At 41.5% G+C, this 20,277-nt stretch overlaps 1 protein-coding gene across 9 annotated transcripts in view; it reads right to left on the minus strand.

The window, feature by feature from the left end:
* Positions 1 to 9,943: 9,943 nt before the first annotated feature.
* LOC131440686 (protein ovarian tumor locus-like) overlaps positions 9,944 to 20,277 on the minus strand; it is a 101,255-nt gene continuing 90,921 nt past the window's right edge. For all 9 annotated transcript variants that reach the window (XM_058612184.1, XM_058612183.1, XM_058612182.1 and 6 more), the window contains one exon: positions 9,944 to 10,248. In XM_058612184.1, the coding sequence (XP_058468167.1) occupies positions 10,198 to 10,248 (51 nt within the window). In that variant the 3' untranslated portion in view covers positions 9,944 to 10,197. The remainder of the gene's footprint in view (positions 10,249 to 20,277) is intronic.

The following is a 20,277-nucleotide window of genomic DNA, read 5'->3' on the forward strand; positions in this document are numbered from 1 at the left end:
ACCCACTCACTCCTAACTTTTTATTAAATAATCAATAACGACGCTGGCTACGACCAAAGGCTGTGCTACTGAAGGAAAAGAAGGAATGTTAGTCCGATACTCGTTGTTTCTATAGACTCCACGAGCATCACGGGATAGGAGATTTGTTACTAGGGAGGAAAGCGATCCGGATATGTTTTGGTAAGTAAGAATGTCCAAGGAACGATCTCACCAGTATCCCTTTTCTCCTGCTGACTCTGCTATCAGCAACACGAGATGAAACACGACCACTGAAAGAATGAAATAATTTTGATTGAATTTTGGGGCGGCAAATTCACAGTATCCGCCGCTTGAGCATCTTTAGTTTCGCGGATCAATATTATTCAATAAATAGCACTGTCACTACTAAACACATACTTGTCACACCTGCACTATCACTCAAAATAACTATTTCTACAAAATTTTTGACTATATGTAGCAAAGAACACATTGAAAATATACTTTTTTGAGAGCAGCACCAGGACACCGCATCGCACTCCCAGTAATGTCAACTCTCCTCCACATCGGTGCGATGATTAACGATATTAAGTGTGTATATAATATGGCACATCTCTAGCACAGATAAAAGATAAACAGGCTCCAACAAAATTTTTCAAAATCCTGTGTAAATTTCAAGTTTGCTATACGTTGGAAACACTACTGCCACCTACTCGGCTGTTCGCGGCGATCTTTCAAATCGTTCCACTACGTTCCGGAAAGTTAGAACACATATTTTAATTTTTTTGCACATTTTACCCTATAACTCCGGAACCGGAAGTCGGATCCAAATAACATTCTGGAATTTTGTATGGGACCATAAGACCTTTCATTTGAACCTAAGTCTGTGTAAATCGGTTCAGACATCTCCGAGAAAAGTTAGTGCAAAAAAACGTTACATACACACATACGCACATACACGCACACACATACACACACATACATTTTGCGTACTCGACGAACTCCGGGCCTCGGTTCCAAAGGGTTTTCACAGTGATTGCATAACCTTTCTATACGAGAAAGGCAAAAAGGAACATTAAACACAAATGCCGACACACTTTCTCGTATCGAACCTGAGCCAGAACAGCAAACAGAAATAAACGTAAACTCCTCCTCTAGTTACGACATGACACAACACTCTGCAGATACCGACGATAGCGACTTTATCCCATCAACACTTAGGCCTCTAAACGGCTTCAGAAATCCTATTATTCTGCAAGAAGTGAAAGAGGATAGCCAAGAATCTTTAACCTTATTTAGGAACTATCACAGAACTATAATCAAAAAGACCAATTTCGGTCCCGCCCCATCAATCAACATTTTGAAGGAATACGCCACAAATAAGTGCACTAGCGATATTTACTGTAGCGACAAAATACTGTGTAGTTTGCAAACAATATACAAGAACTATTTCTCCAGAGCGAAGACATTTAAAATATTCTGGACGCAACAATTGCTAGAAGACATAATTGGCGAACTTGAACAAGACCTAATAATCCAAAGACAACACAACGCAAACCATAGAGGCATTACCGAAACTAAATCCCGCTTATCCCGAAAATACTTTTTCCCGAATATGAAATCAATAATTACCAAATTTATTAGCCTTTGCCGGTTATGCCAAAAAGCTAAGTATGAAAGAGTTTATATAATCTATAAACTAACAGCAACACCTACAAAACCGTTGCAAATTGTACATATGGACATTTTTATCATCAATAACAAACATTATCTAACAATAAGATTTCAAGACTAACAATGGCGATCCCTCTAAGGACACGCAACATACACACATTTAAAGCTATAACTCACTTCTTTTAAAACGTAGAAAAACATTCCCTTCTCCTCATGGACCAAGAAGCATCATTCACTTCAACAACAATTAAAGAGTTCCTTGAAGAAAATGACGTTGAGTACCATTATACAAGTGTTGGGCAGTACTCTCCCAACGGAACGGTTCAGTGACGTTGAGAGAACTGCATAACATTTTGAATATAAGAGAAACAACAAAAGATTTGTTGGAAACAGCAAAAAATAATTTGGCAGTCTTCATTTATAACGAATCGAAATACTCGCAAACAAAATTAACCCCTGAAGAGCTATTTTTTGGCTTTAAAAATGTAGAAACGGTACCCGAAGATTTAGAAGAAAGAATTAGACAAAAGAGACATTCTACAGAATCTTTTCTGAAAAATATCAACAAAAGAAGCTCAAAGATTAAAAAAAACTCAACAAGAGCAGAGAAGAGCCTGGAAATTTCTCTTTAAATGACACGATCTTCGAGAGAAAAGGCAATAATATAAAACAACAACCTCGATATCAAGAACTAAAAGTAACAGAAAATAGGGAAACTAACATAATATGGAGTTGTGAAATGCTAGTTGATTGTAGAGCAAAAATTAATACTAGTTTAATAAAATCGTTTGGCGCCAAACGAGCTGCATTGTGACAACATTTCACTGAGCCTACTTGATTCACGTGTTTCTTTATTTTGAAGCACATGTTCAATTAAGTGAGGGAGCCAAATGAACAGCATACAGGTTTCCATTTTCAGATATATAAATATGGGTTCACTGCCGTCAAGTCAAATTATAGAACGACTATAAGAAAACAAAGTGATTAACGTTTAGTATGATTCGTTGTTTTCCTGTGTTCAATTCCAGAAATGTGAATTCTATCTTCACTATAGATATAACTATTGCTGTCACGATGCGCTGAAATTTCATCAGAGACTAAAGGATTGAGGTGAGCTGCCACTTCAAATCAACACTGTTAACTCAAGCACCAAAACTGTTCGGCTCTCTACTTTTTGGAACAATTCCATTCGAATTAGAAAGATGGTTTCTGTTTTTTCGGCATAAATTTTTCATTAGCAATTCCCATGCTACACCTTTGAAGAATTCTTTGGGCGAGATTTTGTGTAAATTTTTCTCGGAACGACCTCCAAATTTCGTCAATTGCTTCGCGTTTCAAGTTCGGTTATTTATTTGAGTCCAAACGTCTTCAATTGTCCCAAACACGATCAAAATTATATCAACCCAGAATACTTCAAAATTTCAAATTATTTGCGTTTGAGAGACTGTGAACAGTTTCATCCAATGTACTCGAACCATCCCGTTTGCCTCCTGTTATTATATTACATCGATGGAACCGAGATTTGAGAACTCATCGACATGTTTTACCTATTCAAACGATTCATAAACTGTTGTATTTTGCTTGGGTCATTTGGGACCTTTTTTTTTACAACGTGAAATGCATTTACGCACGGAGTGTGGGACTCTCCACAGGACTACCCAACTGTTGATTGGAACTACCCACTAAAACACCTTGGATCTCCAACCCTACCTCCCCGGCACCACCGCTAGGTATTACTTCGGGGTGGAAGGCTATTGGTGCTCACAGCACTCTCCCCAGATTTATGCAGAATGGGGATCAGCATCCTGCTCTCGAGGGATCGACCAGTTGGATGACGAGGTCGGTCCAGTGATGCCGGCTGGAGGGTAACTTCCAATTCACTGGCGCCTCGACGACCCAAAACTGATGCTACGTCGCGGAACTACTCGACTAGTCTCCGCCAAAAGATCTAGTCTACACCGACGGAAGGTTCCCCGACGAAGGAAGTCCTCCCGAACCGACGCTTACGGTACGCGTCTACGACCCGACCGAAAGGATGCCTAAGTCGATCCAATGATTCCGGTTGGAGCGTGACTTCCGGTTCACTGGCGCTCAGACGATCGTAGCGGTACCACGCGACGATCTACTCATCTAGTCCCCGACAAGGGATCTAGACTACTCCGACGGAGAGTTCCCCGGCGAAGGAGAATCTCCCGACACCGAGTCTCTTACACCACAAGGGACACCCGATGGAGTGCCGAGGTCGGTCCCGCGATTCCGGTTGGAGCATGGCTTCCGGTTCGCTGGCGCCTCGACGACTCGAATCGGTGTTGTGGCGGCTACTCGACTAGCCCCCGCCGAAGGATCTAGCCTACACCGACGGAGAGTTCCCCGACGAAGGAGGCCCTCCCGAAACCGACGCTTTCGATTCTCGTTAACGCCCGACCGAGAGGATGCCTGGGTCGGTCCAATGATTCCGGTTGGAGGATAGCTTCCGGTTCACTGGCGCCTTGACGATCCTAGCGGTATTACGCCACGATTTACTCGTCTAGTCCCCGACGAAGGATCTATACTACTCCGACGGAGATTTCCCCGGCGAAGGAGAATCTCCCGACACCGAGTCTCTTACACCACACGGGACACCCGATGGAGTGCCGAGGTCGGTCCCGCGATTCCGGTTGGAGCATGGCTTCCGGTTCGCTGGCGCCTCGACGACCCGAAACGGTGTTGTGGCGGCTACTCGACTAGCCCCCGCCGAAGATACTAGCCTACACCGACGGAGAGTTCCCCAGCGAAGCAGGCCCTCCCGAAACCGACGCTTTCGATACCCGTCAACGCCCGACCGAGAGGATGCCTGGGTCGATCCAGTGATTCCGGTTGGAGGATAGCTTCCGGTTCACTGGCGCCCCGACGATCCTAGCAGTTTTACGTACTACTCGTCTAGTCCCCGACGATGGATCTAGACTACTCCGACGAAGAGCTTCCCGACGAAGAAGGTTCTCCCGGACCGACGTTTATTCGCTGATCCCTCTTGAGCCTGCTACGGTACGCGGCTGACCTGTTGTTGATCCGCACTCCATTTCCGCTGCAATATGCCCGCAATTTGGGATGCCACGGTCGACACTGCGTTCCAGTTCTCTACGCAGTGGCACATTCTCTGGATCAGGTTTTCCGGTGTGGTGTCCCTGCCGCGTGCCTCCAGTAGCTCACTCCTTTGAGCCGCGAAGCGGGAACATGCGAACAAGACGTGTTCAGCCGTCTCGATCTCGTCTGGGCAGCCAGGACATACAGGGGATGTCGCGTGGTCGAACCTGTGGAGGTACCATCTGAAGCACCCGTGGCCTGTGAGGAATTGCATCAGGCCGAAGTTCACTTCTCCGTGAGGTCTATCTAACCAACTCGAGACCCTAGGTATGAGCCGATGTGTCCACCTGCCCTTGGTTGAGCTGTCCCACTCTTGTTGCCATCTGCGTAGATAAGCGGCTTTGGAGGCCCTACGGGCGTTCCTGTCTCCTCGCATGCTGTAGCGCTCCGCGTCTTCCTTCACTATCAGACCGATAGGCATCATGCTTGCAACCACGCAGGCCGCATCCCTCGATAGAGTGCGGTATGCACTGATTACGCAAAGACACATCAGTCTATGCGTACTCTCCAGCATCTGTGCGTTGCGTTCCACATTTAGTGCCGACGCCCATACCGGGCTGCCGTACCTGAGGATCGAAATTGCCACTCCTGCCAGTAACCTTCGTTTACTGGAGCGCACAGGCGAGCTGTTGGCCATCAAACGGGAACGCCACGCCACCCGACTATATTGACACCCGGAGGGAGCCTCAACCTCAGTACTCCATCGTACATTATATTCCACAGAATCGGGCCCAAGATAGATCCCTGTGGTACTCCAGCCGTGATTGGAGTGCTACGTGTGCCTTCGTCGGTCTCGTAGAGCAATACTCGGTTCTGGAAGTAGCTTTCCAGAATCTTGTACAGCCCTTCCGGTACTCCTAGTCGAAGTAGGGAATCAGCAATGTCTGCCCAGCAAGCACTATTGAACGCGTTCTTGACGTCTAGCGTTACTACCGCACAGTAGCGGATCCCTCGTCGTTTGCGCTGTATAGCTACCTCCGCCGTGGTTACCACCGATGTTATGGCGTCCGCCGTCGACCTGCCTCTGCGGAACCCGTACTTTTGACTGGACAGTCCTCCTGCCTCCTCTATGAAGGGGGCTAGCCTGTTGAGGATGATTTTCTCAAGGAGCTTACCCACAGTGTCTATCAGACAGATTAGTCTATACGCCGAAGGATCCCCTGGGGGTTTCCCAGGTTTCGGTAATAGTACCAACCTTTGTCTTTTCCAAATGTCTGGGAACATACGCTCGTCCAGACATACCGGGATACCGTCTGGCCCCGGGGCTTTCTTTGTATCGAGCGATCTCGCCGCAGTGAGCAACTCCTCGTTCGTCACCTTTACGACTTCATTCGCTGGTAGCGGAGCTGGCTGCCAGGGGGACGTGTCGTGGTGGGGAAAGAGAACCGTTATGATTTCCTTCAACCTCGCCGGACTACGTTCAGGGGGTGCTAGCGCCCCTCTCGTTTTGGCCATCACCATCCTGTAGGCATCGCCCACTTTTTTTTTTTGGGACCTTTAAAAGTAGGAAAAAGCACAGGTGTGTAATGTCAGAGACATAACTGGATGTCGTGAATATGAATAAAACTGAAACTCTTTCTTTATACTTCCAAATATCAATTAGTTGATCGGTTGTGTGAATTGTGCTAGCTTTCTACTTTTACACTACTAGAATTTGAAACGATACACCTAAACTGAAGTCCAGATTATTTATAATAAACATTCTGACATACAAATATTACTAAATCACCAGTATAGTTCTTTATGATAAAATTATGGTGGTTTATGGAACCTTTTATAAAGACGTTCGTGATGTCGAGTGACGAGTTGAGTTCGAATTCCGATGGATACCAATTTTTTGTGTTAGTATTGGTTTATTGTTAAACATTTCTATTTACATTTCATGTTCTAAAACAAAATTCAACGCATTTGTATTCACGATAGTACTCTGATTATTATTTATTTATTTATTGGAAGCAATGAGAAGCCCGGCGGAGATGAAATTTGACAAACTCTTTCTCTAGCAGGCATAAAACCTCCTCATCATTTGTATCAACAGATGACAATGATCCAACAGATACATTTAGGCTTAACACTACAATTAAAACTAAATTTATAACACTATAACTAGTTCATAACACCAAACATAACAGGTCAATAATAGTGCTCTTACTTAGAATGTGAGTGAGGAGAAAAGTGGGTAGGTAAATTGAATAAGAGGGTTGGTGGAGGGGGTGCTAAACGAACGTAAACGAACGACGGGGTTAGAATCTGCATGTAGATCTAATGAGTTATCAAAAAGCTGGTGGAAGACTGAAAAAACGACGAGGTTAGAATCGGCATGTACAGGGTCCGCCATGTAACTTTTTTTTAAACATACAATAAAACACAAACGGTTCATCCGATTTCAAAATTTATGTTTTTATATTAAAGTACAATCCTTCCGGTTAATTGTGGAATAAAATTTCATTCAAATGGTTGCCTCGGCTGGCCTTGCAGTACGCCATACGGTCGGTCCAGTTTTTTAGTACATTTTTGATTGTATGCAGCTTTATTTCAGCTATGGCTGCATGAATGTCCTTCAAGGCTTGAATTGTCTCTGGCTTGTCCACATAAAACTTATCTTTGACAGCCCCCCAAAGATAATAGTCTAACGGCGTCAAATCACAGTTCCGAGGCGGTCAAACGACATCCGAATTTCGACTGATATTTCGATCTTCGAAGACTGTGCGCAGAAGATCGATCGTAGCGTTGGCTGTGTGGCACGGAGCGCCGTCTTGTTGGAACCAAATGGTGTCCGAATCTTCCTCTTCAAGTAACGAGAAGAACCAATCGCTAATTATGGCGCGGTACTTGCAAATGCAATTTGGTGGTTTATCTTGTCGAAGGCGGCGGAGAAATCCGTATAGATAGCGTCAACCTGAAGGCGCGCTTGTAGGGATCGAATTATAAAAGATGTATAAGGCAATAAGTTCGTTGTAGTCGATCGTTTTAGCATAAAACCGTGTTGTGTTTCCGAGATGTAGTTATTGCAGTTATGCTTGATGAAGTCCAGAACTATATTTTCAAGTAACTTAGACACAGCGCATAGTGCGGCTATCCCACGATGATTAGATACATCAGCTTAATTTCCCTTGTTGAAAAAAGGAAAAATATATGATGTTTTCCAAATATCCGGAAAAGTTCCTGAGTTGAGTGAGATATTAAACAGCATCGACAGTAAAATCAGAAGGCTGTTCGAGTACTTTTTCAATACCAAAGAAGGAATACCATCAGGCAAAGCGTTAGAAGATAGTTTCATTCTAGAACACGCTTTATCAATCATAGCTTCAGTGAAAGAAACTATCAAAATGCTGTACGGGATTAATTTCTGGCATTCAGAAAGGCCAAACTGTGTAATTCTCCAAAATATTAAACACTGTTTAACGATACTAAACATTATCCTAGATTTGCACTACACTGATGGTTTTAATTACCGATTTGCAAAGAAGCAATCTTTATAGTTCTTTAGATAACATTTAGAGCCATTAGAAGGGCTGATTTGGCATAATGTTTCCCATTGTTGTCCATTTTTCGTTGTATTTTGCTCCAATGCAAACTACCACCAGCAGGATGATGCAATCGATCTTCTTTGAAGGGAAACTGGCTCTGCAACCTGAGCATTTGAGGTTTTGTAACATACCTCGCAAAAGATCTGCTTTCATTGTCGACTACTCCTCCTGACGATCGAAGTACAAATGAGAGCACGACCTGAATGTTTCAGCTTTATACTTGGTTTGTTCTTACTGATAAGAGAACCTCACCTCGACGTCCAGTTCCGTGTGAAGCACAAAAAGATTTTCAATCAAAGTTTACCTTTTATTCTCATCCAGTAGATAATCGGAACTGATATGTGCCTGACAACCTCAAAACTATCGTCCGGTGTGATAAAGACCAGCAAGCGTGATGAATTTTCCTCTTTATTTCCAAAAGATTTAGAAAACTTATCTCAAGCTGTTGAAAATGTAATCATTAATTCCTGATTATATTTTCGATAGCTTGTAATTATGTTGTTGGATTAAGTACACCAAGAGATATTCTCGATAAAATTCTGCCCATTCTTGTACTTGGTAAATTTTGAAAAGGCGCCCACATAGTAAAGTAAGTCGTATTCACGTCAAAAAACTGCTTTAAAGTGCGAAGTGTACGTGTGTACCTGTTTGGGAAAAAATGTTGAGATCGAATCAAAAACAATTGTCAGATGATGAGAAAAATACCATTCTACTTCACTGATCGCGAGCAATCATGAGGGTCGTTCGATTATTCTGACTTTAGAGTATTCGAAATAATTTCCATCGAAAGATGATTTTTTAGCTGTGAGAAGTTCACCGGGACAGCTACAGGTACAGAAATAAGAGGAACAAGTACAGAAGGTAACCCCCATGGGGTTGTTCGAGCCATTGATGTGGAACAAGGCAACCAAAATTTCTAGTAATCTACAACCAAACAGTTCAATCAATCGTCACACTTTTGAATCCGCAATTGCACGTGAGTCTGCCTAGATTGATCTTGATTAGGAACCAACACCGAACATTGTTTGTTTTATAGCCGACGAAATTACACCAATATCCCAAATGTATGCAATTATATCTTTCTACATACTTGCGATACGATTTTGATATTAAAGCTTCCCAAATGTATGCAATTATATCTTTCTACATACTTGCGATACGATTTTGATATTAAAGCTTCTCTTCGTCAAACTTGTGTTCAAGTTTTGCTTGCAAGAAGTTATTTTTATATAGTTTCTCTACCATTCTGCGATTTCGGTTGAAGCGATAAACATTTTTTCATTACCAATCGAGTTCATCCTAATAAAATTAAAAAATAATCTTAAAATTTACCCTGGGGTAGATGTCAATTTCTCAGGCGAAACGACATGACATGGAATTCTTGAATGACACAAGATCAGAGCATACCAATTAAAGCTTCAAATCGTTTTATGGCAATTTTTGTCTTGCTGTCTAGCAACAACCTACCTCTAGCATACTACGCGTAGGACTGAAACCAATCAGAGCGATGCTTTCCCTTTGATATATTGCTTACTCCTTTAAAACCGTCGTCTAAGGCAGCGAAATCCGATATGCCGAGATAAATCAATAAAACTCTAAACAGTACAATGTCGTGTTGCGCTCTTTTGACCACAAGGAAATAAATTTGATGAAGCTTTTATTAATCAAATATTATGTTTATTTTATAATATTTTGATTTATGCTAACTATAGCATAACTAACAGTGTGGATGATAGGAATAATAGTTTTCAACAATATCAATTCAAGTAGAATGGATTAAAAATCGTATGAAAGAATCTGCATTTCGTTATTTTACTGTTTCATTAACTTCATTGATGTTCATCCTTCATAGCGAGAAGTTGACTGGAACGGTCTCGTTACTGATATCAACATTTTAAACTACCGTATTGTTTGATGGATGTTGTATATAGGCCATGAAGGTTCCCTGTAAATAGATAATTTCAAATCATTTAGAATCACTATAATTATAAAGATAGAATCAGTTACAAAGTGATAAACAAACAATACAATAAATAAAAACATGTTGTTAATATAAATTAGTATTTCATTCAGTAAAAAGAATTCAAAGAGGCTGTTACGACTGCTACCGAGACGAAGACAATTTCAGCCTCAGGTGAAAAATTCTGGTGGAGAATGTCAGAGACATAACTGGATTTCGTGAATACGAATAAAATTGGCACGCTTCCTTCACACTTCCGAATATCAGTTAGTTGATCGATTCCCCTTCTAATTCTAATGATGATCTGTGGAACTGAAAAGTGCCTTGAATTGTCACGACCAACAGGATCTGCAGAACTGATATGGCTCTTTGCGTGTACATTCGGTAAACTCGCCTGAAAAACTCGGAACTAATTGCGATTTTGAATTGGATTCCAAAGAAGATGAAACAATCCATTTCGAGTGGAATCAGTAGGTGCATTTGGAACTCACAATGAATTAAGACTCAAATTCCGGACAATTTAACTGAGTACCACTTCCATGACGTATGACAAATTCTACTGGCTGGCTTTTGGTAGGGCTTTCCTGTATGCCCGGCTGCGACTGTTCTTCGGCACAATTCTGCTGTTCGCCGCTCGCTCCATTCCAGAAGCGTGAGGTCCTCCATGTTGCTCTCCCGTATGACAACCGTTGTTTAGCAAGACAACCGTTGTTCAGAAAATCACGAGAAAAAATGGAATGTTCTTTTTTTATACCGATGCAGTTGTACAGCAGCAGATATTTTGTTCTCTTCTCCAGAACGCGTTCTGGTTGGCACCAGCCAACATGGGTCAAATCAGACAGGTTTTCAATAGTGTATTATTGAAACACTTCAATGTTGTAATACATGTTCAGGTTAAAAAATTTCGAATCATTTGGTACTTATATAAATCCTTCTACAGATCACTAAACTATGAGCTTTCAAAATACGAGAAAGGCAAACACGCGTCATGAGTTTTCCTCTCTGATACTCGTTAATACCAAACATTTCAGAAAAGTTTTATTTTGAATTATTTATAAGTATGTGATAAACTGAAAATTTTATCACAAAATTATGATCATATTTCCGATAGCATGTAGCAAAAATTATGATGATACGTTAGATACAAAGAGAAATATTCACAATTAAAAACTTATCACTCTCTAAGAGGGTAAATTTTGATAAGACACCCCATAGTAAAGTAAGTATTCATGACAAACCCTGTTGTTGGCAATCGCAATACGCTGCGTTGTAAACAAAGACTGGCGGACAGTCAATATTCGGGGCGTTCCGACTTCAAAGGACAAATAATGCCATCCCCTTCATACGCACAAAGGTCAAGAGATACAGAGGTGGGACCGCATAGAAGTGCTGAGACACAGAGATGCATAGATACAGAGGCGCCAAGGAACATGGGGGGTAAGGCAAATTAGTTCAGAGCCGCAGAGATATCCACCAGGTATAAGATTTTGTACGGAGTACAGTACCTGTTGCGGTGGACAAAAAAGACAACACATAGCGCTGTACCAACGGCAAGATACAGGCAGCAAACACCAAGCTCAGCGAACACCTTGACAGCAAAGCAACGGCAATAGCAGAAAGCATCTACCACGTAGATCAGTCTTTTTATGTTATTGCAAATCTAAGTACATTGTCGTTTCATATAATTCAGTTGAGACCATATTTATGTAATGGATGATCTCATGGATGAAAAATCAGGTGTTTCATCACCAGGCGAAAGTTTTACCGACGACACGACCTGCCACTCGTCTATCAAAACTGTATCGTAAATTTAACTACCCCTCAGTAACTGGAAATGTCAAATCGAAAACGCTAGTGAATTTTTTTAAACTGGCAGCACAAGTTGATATATTTATTGATTTTGAATAACAGTCACCATAACCTTGGTTACTGCATATCGAAGGCAAGATGAATGTAAACAAAATAAATTTCAGATCGGTTATTATATTACGGAACATTTTAATGGATTTACCTGACTCGAGCGGAATGTAAAAATTGAGGAGTATGAGTTATGTCTTTTATAAAGCCAAGTTCAAAATTCAGGTCTTGACTTGGAACCGTTGTGTGAGAAGGAAGACATGGAAATGACCGACAAAGAGCTGAGCGAAGCTAGTGCTCTGCGGTACCTGCATAACGTACGGTAAAATGATTTCTTCGTGGAATTCCACTAGTAATCCTCGAATAGTGGCCAACAAAGTGAAATACTGTTTCCACTGCTGCGCAATCAACCGACACAAAACAATTTTGACACCAGCATATTACACCGAATCCTACTGCCCAGAAAAGCTAGCAGTTGAAGTGTACGGATGAATCGCTGGAAGCAGATCATTGTCCTCGTTCGTTGGTTTCATCCATAGTTTCGATTAAATTCCGAAAATCGAGTCCATTTAAATGCATTTCTGCTTTGGACAAAGTTTAGTACTAATAGAACTATTCCACCGCTTTCAAAACATGTTTATTTGTTGTGGGGTTCCTTGGTAACTAGTCCATAGCAACTTAAACAGTGTTGCACGAGAAGATTATTTTTATCATTTACAAGGGGTCGCTAGATTTGTGGTAACTGGCGGTGAATCGTTAGCGAACAGTTTTAATGCTGATTTTTCTTCGGAGTGCCTGGTCGTGTCGTCGGTTTTACGGTTCCTAATTCGCATAGATCGAAGTTGTACAATAAAACTTCTGCGGGCCTATTGATAGTCTATTTTCGGCGCAAATTGAAACTATTAAATTTATTCCAGATTTCTATAGACTTGACATTACGATTCTCCGCTATTAAAGAGATATTGAAAGTCCATAAAGACAAGATCCTCATGGTAGAATCTTTGAAGGAGACTAATAAAATTGTAAGACGTTGAAATATACGGTGTTATCACCGAGGTAGGTTGATGAGCTGCGTAAGCATGGAGTTGATCGTTTTAAAAACTATGTTCGAGAGAATAAGTATACTCGAGTGCAAGCAATTGTACTCAGTATCTTTTGAAGGAGGAAAAAAGACTAATGGCTATTGCTTCATAGATTTGGGTCAATATCAAGATCAGGCCGAAATCATATCAAAAGATCATCCAAAAACATAATTCGCAATACCTTAGCTACTACAGATTTGATGAAACACCTGATTTTTCATCCATGAGATCATCCATTACATAAATATGGTCTCAACTGAATTATATGAAACGACAATGTACTTAGATTTGCAATAACATAAAGTGAAGTTTTTACGTTGCTCACGGTAGCCTATTTCAGCATATTGCATCAGTCTGTGAAAACAGTACCACGGAGCGAGGAGTATATGTGGAAGTTAGTTAACCCAAGAATGCCCAGAATGTATAATTTAGAACACCTTTACGTAAAACGTCAGGAAAGTTTGGAAAGTCTACGAAAGTATACGAGGGGGGAGGGGTGGTTAAAACTACCAGATTTTAGTCTACGTGGTTTATGAACGGTCCCTTAGGCAGCAAAAAGGGACAATGACCGTAATCAAACTTGGAAACCAGCGTTCGTGTAAAAACAGCTGAATAAATAGCCAATACTATAGACTTGACTGAATGCATGCGAAGTTTTGCTCGCACTAATTAATTTTTAAATTATCGTAAATGGATCAGACGTGTAGAATTAATGAAATCGGCGAATATGTTTCATAAGAATACGAAAATCTTTATAAAAATAAAACTAGACCCAGACCATCAGCAGGGATAATCGCAAAAAGAGAGACCCTTCTAGACGCATTCAGGGAATTAGAAAGACATGGGACGAAATGTTTCAAACCCTAAAATGCGATTTAGCATAAGAACAACCGTTGAAGGCATTTTACAGAAAATAGAGACATTAGAACAAAGACTGTCGGAAACCTTCACAAACTATGCTGATAGAGCACTGCAAATCTACGAATGTATCGAAGAGATGCAACGAGATCAACATGAAGAACGTTCTTTCGCAGAAAGGAGATTGAAGATATTTTTCATTGGGGGTTAAGAAATGCAAGTTTAAAACAGGCGGCGAGAAGACAAAAAGGTGTTCAGAGTTTTGATACAATTCTTGCAGGATGAACATGCGGAATGTAACCATCTGAAAAACATTGTACAACGGTTACAAGCTTGTCGGATATCAGAGAACAAAAAAATACCTAGCGATCAGTTTGGCCACGTTAGAAATAGATTCTCAGGGCAACATCAACAGGCCTACGGAAGAACTCCACGACACCCAAATTGGGGGAATTCTTGGAACCAGCAAAGACCTAACGGAAGTCGAACTAACGATAATAGGGTGTATTATCGAGAACCGCGCTAACCAGTACAGAGAAGATCGACAACATCAAAAATATCCGGTACGAAACCAGAGCGCGAATAACCGAGCTGATGGCAGAACATGGAGAGAAGGTGGAAACCGAGAAGTGGTGTATAGAAAGATATGACTACGACAAGAAGGTATGATGGCAAAAATTATGATCAAGAACCTAGAACCTAACAACCAACAATCCAACTATCGAAAAAACTAAATTATAGGGCGTATGATTTGACAGAGAACCAAACACCCCACGAAAGGTATAACACGTGGATTGTTATTAAAAAATACAAAGCAAGGTGGAACACATTGACCACCAATTGAAAAGAATGAAGGATCTCTCAAACAAAATAAAGTGTAAGTAAAGGTCAGAAAGCAGATACTATAAACCATTCACTGACAAGAAACTGGGTCAAATTTATTACCCAGGAGTATTGAATATTCCGCGGGTTAGAGATTTTTTAATAGATAGAGATTTTTTAATAGATAACTTAAAATTTAGAGTGAAATTTGACGTCGTCGAGGAATAAGGATTTGAAGCGATTCTTGGAATAAACTTCATAAATAAACACGTCTCTATATTAGTACATTCAAAGTGATAAGATAATCTTGCAAGAAAAACAAATTGTATTTAGCCTGGAAGCAAAGTCGATACCGAAATGGCTACAATATGCTACGAGAGATGCGGAACGACAAACAGAAGGAGGCCATAACCAGAAAATTACAGGAGCAGATAATTCGCTTCATAAGAATATAGAATACAAGTCAAATACAAAAAATCTATTACATGAAGAAAATCAATATCCAGTGGTAACCGAAAAAGGGTGCCACACTGAGAAAAAAGTATATCGCAGTATGAAAGGATATAGACGAATATTGAAATATATGAGCGATTGCGACATCATCCAACTGCTGGTCGTTCTCATTCAAGAAAAATGCACCGTAATATGAACGACGCAGACAAATCAATTAATCGACCATTCTAAACGTTTCTCAAAAAACTATTAGAATTACTTTTCTTTGAAATATGCAAATCGGAAGTAAAAATAATCCGTTTAGAAAAAATCTAATGAAATAATCAGTATAGTGAACCGTTCGCAGTGCCAACTGCGCATTAAACGAATGCAAATAAAACCAACATTGAGTTTTTTTTATTTTTTTATTCAATATTATAATATAATTTCAAGGCACACTGCTTAAGCTCAAAGATGCCAAGGGTATTTACTAATCTTAATTACGACTAACTTCAAACTAGAATAGTATCATTATGTAATGTAGCGGTAGCGAATTCTCGAGAATTCAGCTTTCAGCTGGCGATCGGTAGTGGCCGGTGAATTGAATATTGCATGAGGGCGAATATCCATGTTGGCCGCATCCTGCGGTCCGTGTGGGTCCGCGGGAAACACCCCCAGGCTACGAAGACCCGGCGGGTGGCCCGCATGCTGGTTTTCGACTGAAGAGGTCTTCCGTGGCCGATGATGGTGATGTTACGGAAGAGAATCAAAAAAAGTAAATATTCTGGAAACGTGGTAAAAAGGGGATGTGGGAACAAAATTTCTGAAAACGATAGAGATCTAATTAGTTGCAATCGAGATGGTGAAGAGATAGGGAAGGGGAAACGAAAAAGTTAGTGACAAAAAAAGATCTTGTTAGTTCCAATGAAGATGGTGGACAGGGACGGGGATCAAGAGAATCGGGCGGATGTTAGTGTCAAACCTGTAGGTGGAGTTTATACTTTCTGAGCGAGGGATAACACATTACACTTGTATATCAATGTGTTTAAGGTACTGGTATATGAGAAGCATATATAAATTATCCCGACTCGCCAACACATCCCGAACCGGAACCTCAGGCGGTCTACCTCCGGCCCTAAGGGATTCCAGTAGCTTCGACCTGGCGTCACGATACTCTACGCACGACCACACGACATGCTCGATGTCCTGATAACCGTCGCCACAGGTGCAGAGACCGCTCTCCGCAAGCCCAACACGCCGGAGATGTGCGTTGAAAGTGTAGTGATTTGACATGAGCCGCGACATAACACGAATGAAATCGCGACTCACGTTCATCCCCCTGAACCAAGGTTTCGTCGATACCCTAGGGATAATGGAATGTAGACATCGTCCCAGTTCGCCATTGCTCCATGAAGTTTGCCAACTTTCGGGAGTTTTCTGACGAGAGATACTAAAAAATTCATTGAAGCAGATTGGTCTTTCATAAATATCACCTTCCAATGCGCCCACTTTAGCCAATGAGTCTGCCTTTTCATTGCCCGGAATGGAACAATGCGATGGGACCCAGGCTAACGATATTGAATAAGATCGGTCAGATAAAGTTCTCAAATGTTCCCGTATTTTCCCCAGGAAATATGGGGGATACTTTCCTGGCTTCATTGCCCGGAGAGCTTCTATTGAGCTTAGACTGTCCGTGACAATGAAGTAATGGTCTTTGGGCAAGGTTTCAATGATCTCGAGGGTGTACTGAATAGCAGCTAATTCTGCGATGTAAACTGAAGCCGGATCACTGAGTTTGTAAGAAGCGGTGATGTTTTGATTGAAGATGCCGAAGCCTGTGGACCTGTTGATGTTTGATCCGTCAGTGTAAAACACCTTTTCACAGTTGACTGTTCTAAATTTATTATAAAAAATATTTGGGGCCACTCGAGGGCGCACGTGATCCGGAATTCCACGAATTTCTTCCCTCATGGATGTGTCGAAAAACACAGTAGAATCATAAGTATCCAATAAATGAGCACGGTTGGAAACAAACGAAGAAGGATTAATATTCTGAGCCATATAATCAAAGGACATAAAACGGGTCTGAGAATTGAGCTCGACAAGCCTTCCGAAGTTTTCAATCACCATCGGATTCAAGATATCGCATCGGATAAGCAATCGATATGAGAGATCCCAGAATCGATTTTTCAACGGTAATACGCCCGCGAGCACTTCGAGACTCATCGTATGAGTCGATTGCATGCAACCTAAGGCAATACGCAAACAACGATACTGAATTCTTTCCAGTTTAATGAAATGGGCGTTCGCGGCGGATCGGAAGCAGAAGCATCCATATTCCATTACGGACAATATCGTTGTTTGGTAAAGCCTGATCAGGTCTCCTGGGTGGGCACCCCACCAAGTTCCGGTTATTGTACGAAGAAAATTGATTCTCTGCTGGCATTTTTGTTTCAGATACCTAATGTGACATCCCCAGGTGCCTTTGGAGTCGAACCAGACCCCGAGATATTTAAATGTGAAGACCTGAGCTATGGTTTCACCCCCTAGTTGAAGCTGTAATTGTGCTGGTTCTCGCTTTCTCGAAAATACAACCAGCTCAGTTTTCTCCGTAGAGAACTCGATACCCATTTGAAGAGCCCATGTCGACAAGTTGTCGAGGGTATCTTGCAATGGTCCTTGGAGATGGGCAGCTTTGGGTCCTATAATAGACACAACGGTGTCGTCGGCAAGTTGTCTTAGCGTGCAAGATGTGTTGATACATTCATCAATGTTGTTTACGTAAAAGTTGTATAAGAGGGGGCTTAAGCATGAGCCCTGAGGAAGACACATGTAACTGAATCGTATTGTCGACAAATCACCATGCGCGAAATACATGTATTTCTCGGACAATAGATTATACAAAAAGTTATTCAAAATTGGTGAAAGACCATGCTGATGCAACTTCCCAGATAGGATGTTTATGGAAACTGAATCAAAAGCCCCCTTGATGTCTAGGAAAACTGACGCCATTTGTTCTTTACGAGCAAATGCCATTTGAATTTCGGTTGAGAGCAACGCAAGACAATCGTTCGTTCCTTTGCCCCTGCGGAAGCCGAATTGTGTATCTGAAAGTAAGCCATTAGTCTCGACCCAATTGTCTAGACGAAACAAAATCATTTTTTCGAACTATTTCCGGATACAGGAAAGCATAGCAATCGGCCGATACGAATTGTGACAGGAGGCTGGTTTCCCTGGTTTTTGAATGGCGATAACTCTTACTTGTCTCCAGTCATGTGGGACAATATTATCCTCAAGAAGCCTGTTGAATAAATTCAATAAGCGCCTTTTGGCAGAGTCAGGCAAATTTTTCAACAAGCTGAATTTGATTTTGTCTAACCCCGGAGCTTTATTGTTACACGATAAAAGCGCAAGTGAGAACCCGACCATCGAAAAAGGTGTTTCGTTTCTGTTTGATGAAGCGACGCGCATGATCGTCTGTTCCGGAACAGAGTCAGGACATACTTTTTTAGCGAAATCGAATATCCAGCGGTTAGAATATTCCTCACTTTCGTTTGTGGTGTTTTTATTGCGCATTCGTCGGGCTGTGTTCCAAAGAGTGCTCATAGATGTTTCTCTAGATAATCCGTTTACGAATCGACGCCAACAACCGCTTTTCTTCGCTTTAATCAAACTTTTCATTTTACCGTCTAATGCCGCGTAGTTTCTAAAATTATCAGGTGTTCCGTTTTTCCTAAACTCGACAAATGATGAAGTTCTCTCCGCGTTTAATTCTGAGCACTCTTTGTCCCACCACGGGTTAGGGGGATGTATGTTAGTTTTCGCGCCGGGTACACGTTTCGTCTGAGCTTGAGTCGCGGTGTCGAGAATCAAGCCAGCCAAAAACGTGTACTCTTCCTCCGGAGGAAGTTCTTGTGTTGTTTCTAGTTTCTCAGATATCAAATTTGCGTAGTATTTCCAATCATTATTTCGTGTGAGGTCATACGAAACATTGATTGTCTCCGATGGTCTTAATCCGTAGGCGATTGAAATCACGATAGGTAGATGATCGCTACCGTGGGGATCCACATGCAGTCAAACCGTAGCGATGTCGAGCAAAGGGATAAATCCAGCGCACTTGGTCTTGCTGGTGGTGCAGGAATTCGTGTCATTTCTCCCGTATTCAAGACTGTCATATTGGAATTATCGCAAATATCATGGATCATAGTTGACCTGTTATCGTCGTGAAGACAGCCCCATCCCGTACCGTGTGAGTTAAAGTCTCCTAAAACCAACGTTGGTGCGGGAAGGAGCTCTATGATATCATTGAGCCGCCGATACCCAACCGAGGCTCTTGGGGGAATGTAGATGGAAGCAATGCAAAGGTCCTTGCCTTTGATTCTAACATGACATGCGACAACTTCAATACCTGGTATCGAGGGGAGGTTAATGCGATAGAAAGAATAGCACTTTTTGATCCCCAAAAGTACTCCTCCATAGGGATCATCTCGATCCAGACGAATAATGTTAAAATCGTGGAAGTTCAAGGGTATTTCAGAAGTTAGCCAAGTTTCGCACAATGCAAATGCGTCACATTTCAGATTATTTACCAGAAATTTGAAAGGATCTATTATTGGGATGATACTTCTACAATTCCACTGTATAACAGTGATTGTATCCGTGACCTCGGTGGGTGACTTAGCCATCGAAGGATACGATCGCTGAAAGAAGGGGCCATTTTGCAGTCAACTGCTTCAGGAATGTTTTAACTGTAGGAATAAAAGCCATTATCAGGCTTTTAAGAGGTTCAGAAATATTGAAAGTAGACATGATCCAGTCCACAATATCAGAGAATTTAACAAACCCAGTATTTGGTAAATTTTCTGACTGATCTTTAGGAACTTTCGGGGGTTTTGAAGTCCCAGGAAGTGATGGAAATTCTTGCTCGGAGTTTAATTTTCCAAGGCCTGGAGCTTTTTTCTCT

Source organism: Malaya genurostris, chromosome 1 (genome assembly GCF_030247185.1).
Source record: "Malaya genurostris strain Urasoe2022 chromosome 1, Malgen_1.1, whole genome shotgun sequence".
Classification (NCBI taxonomy): domain Eukaryota; kingdom Metazoa; phylum Arthropoda; class Insecta; order Diptera; family Culicidae; genus Malaya; species Malaya genurostris.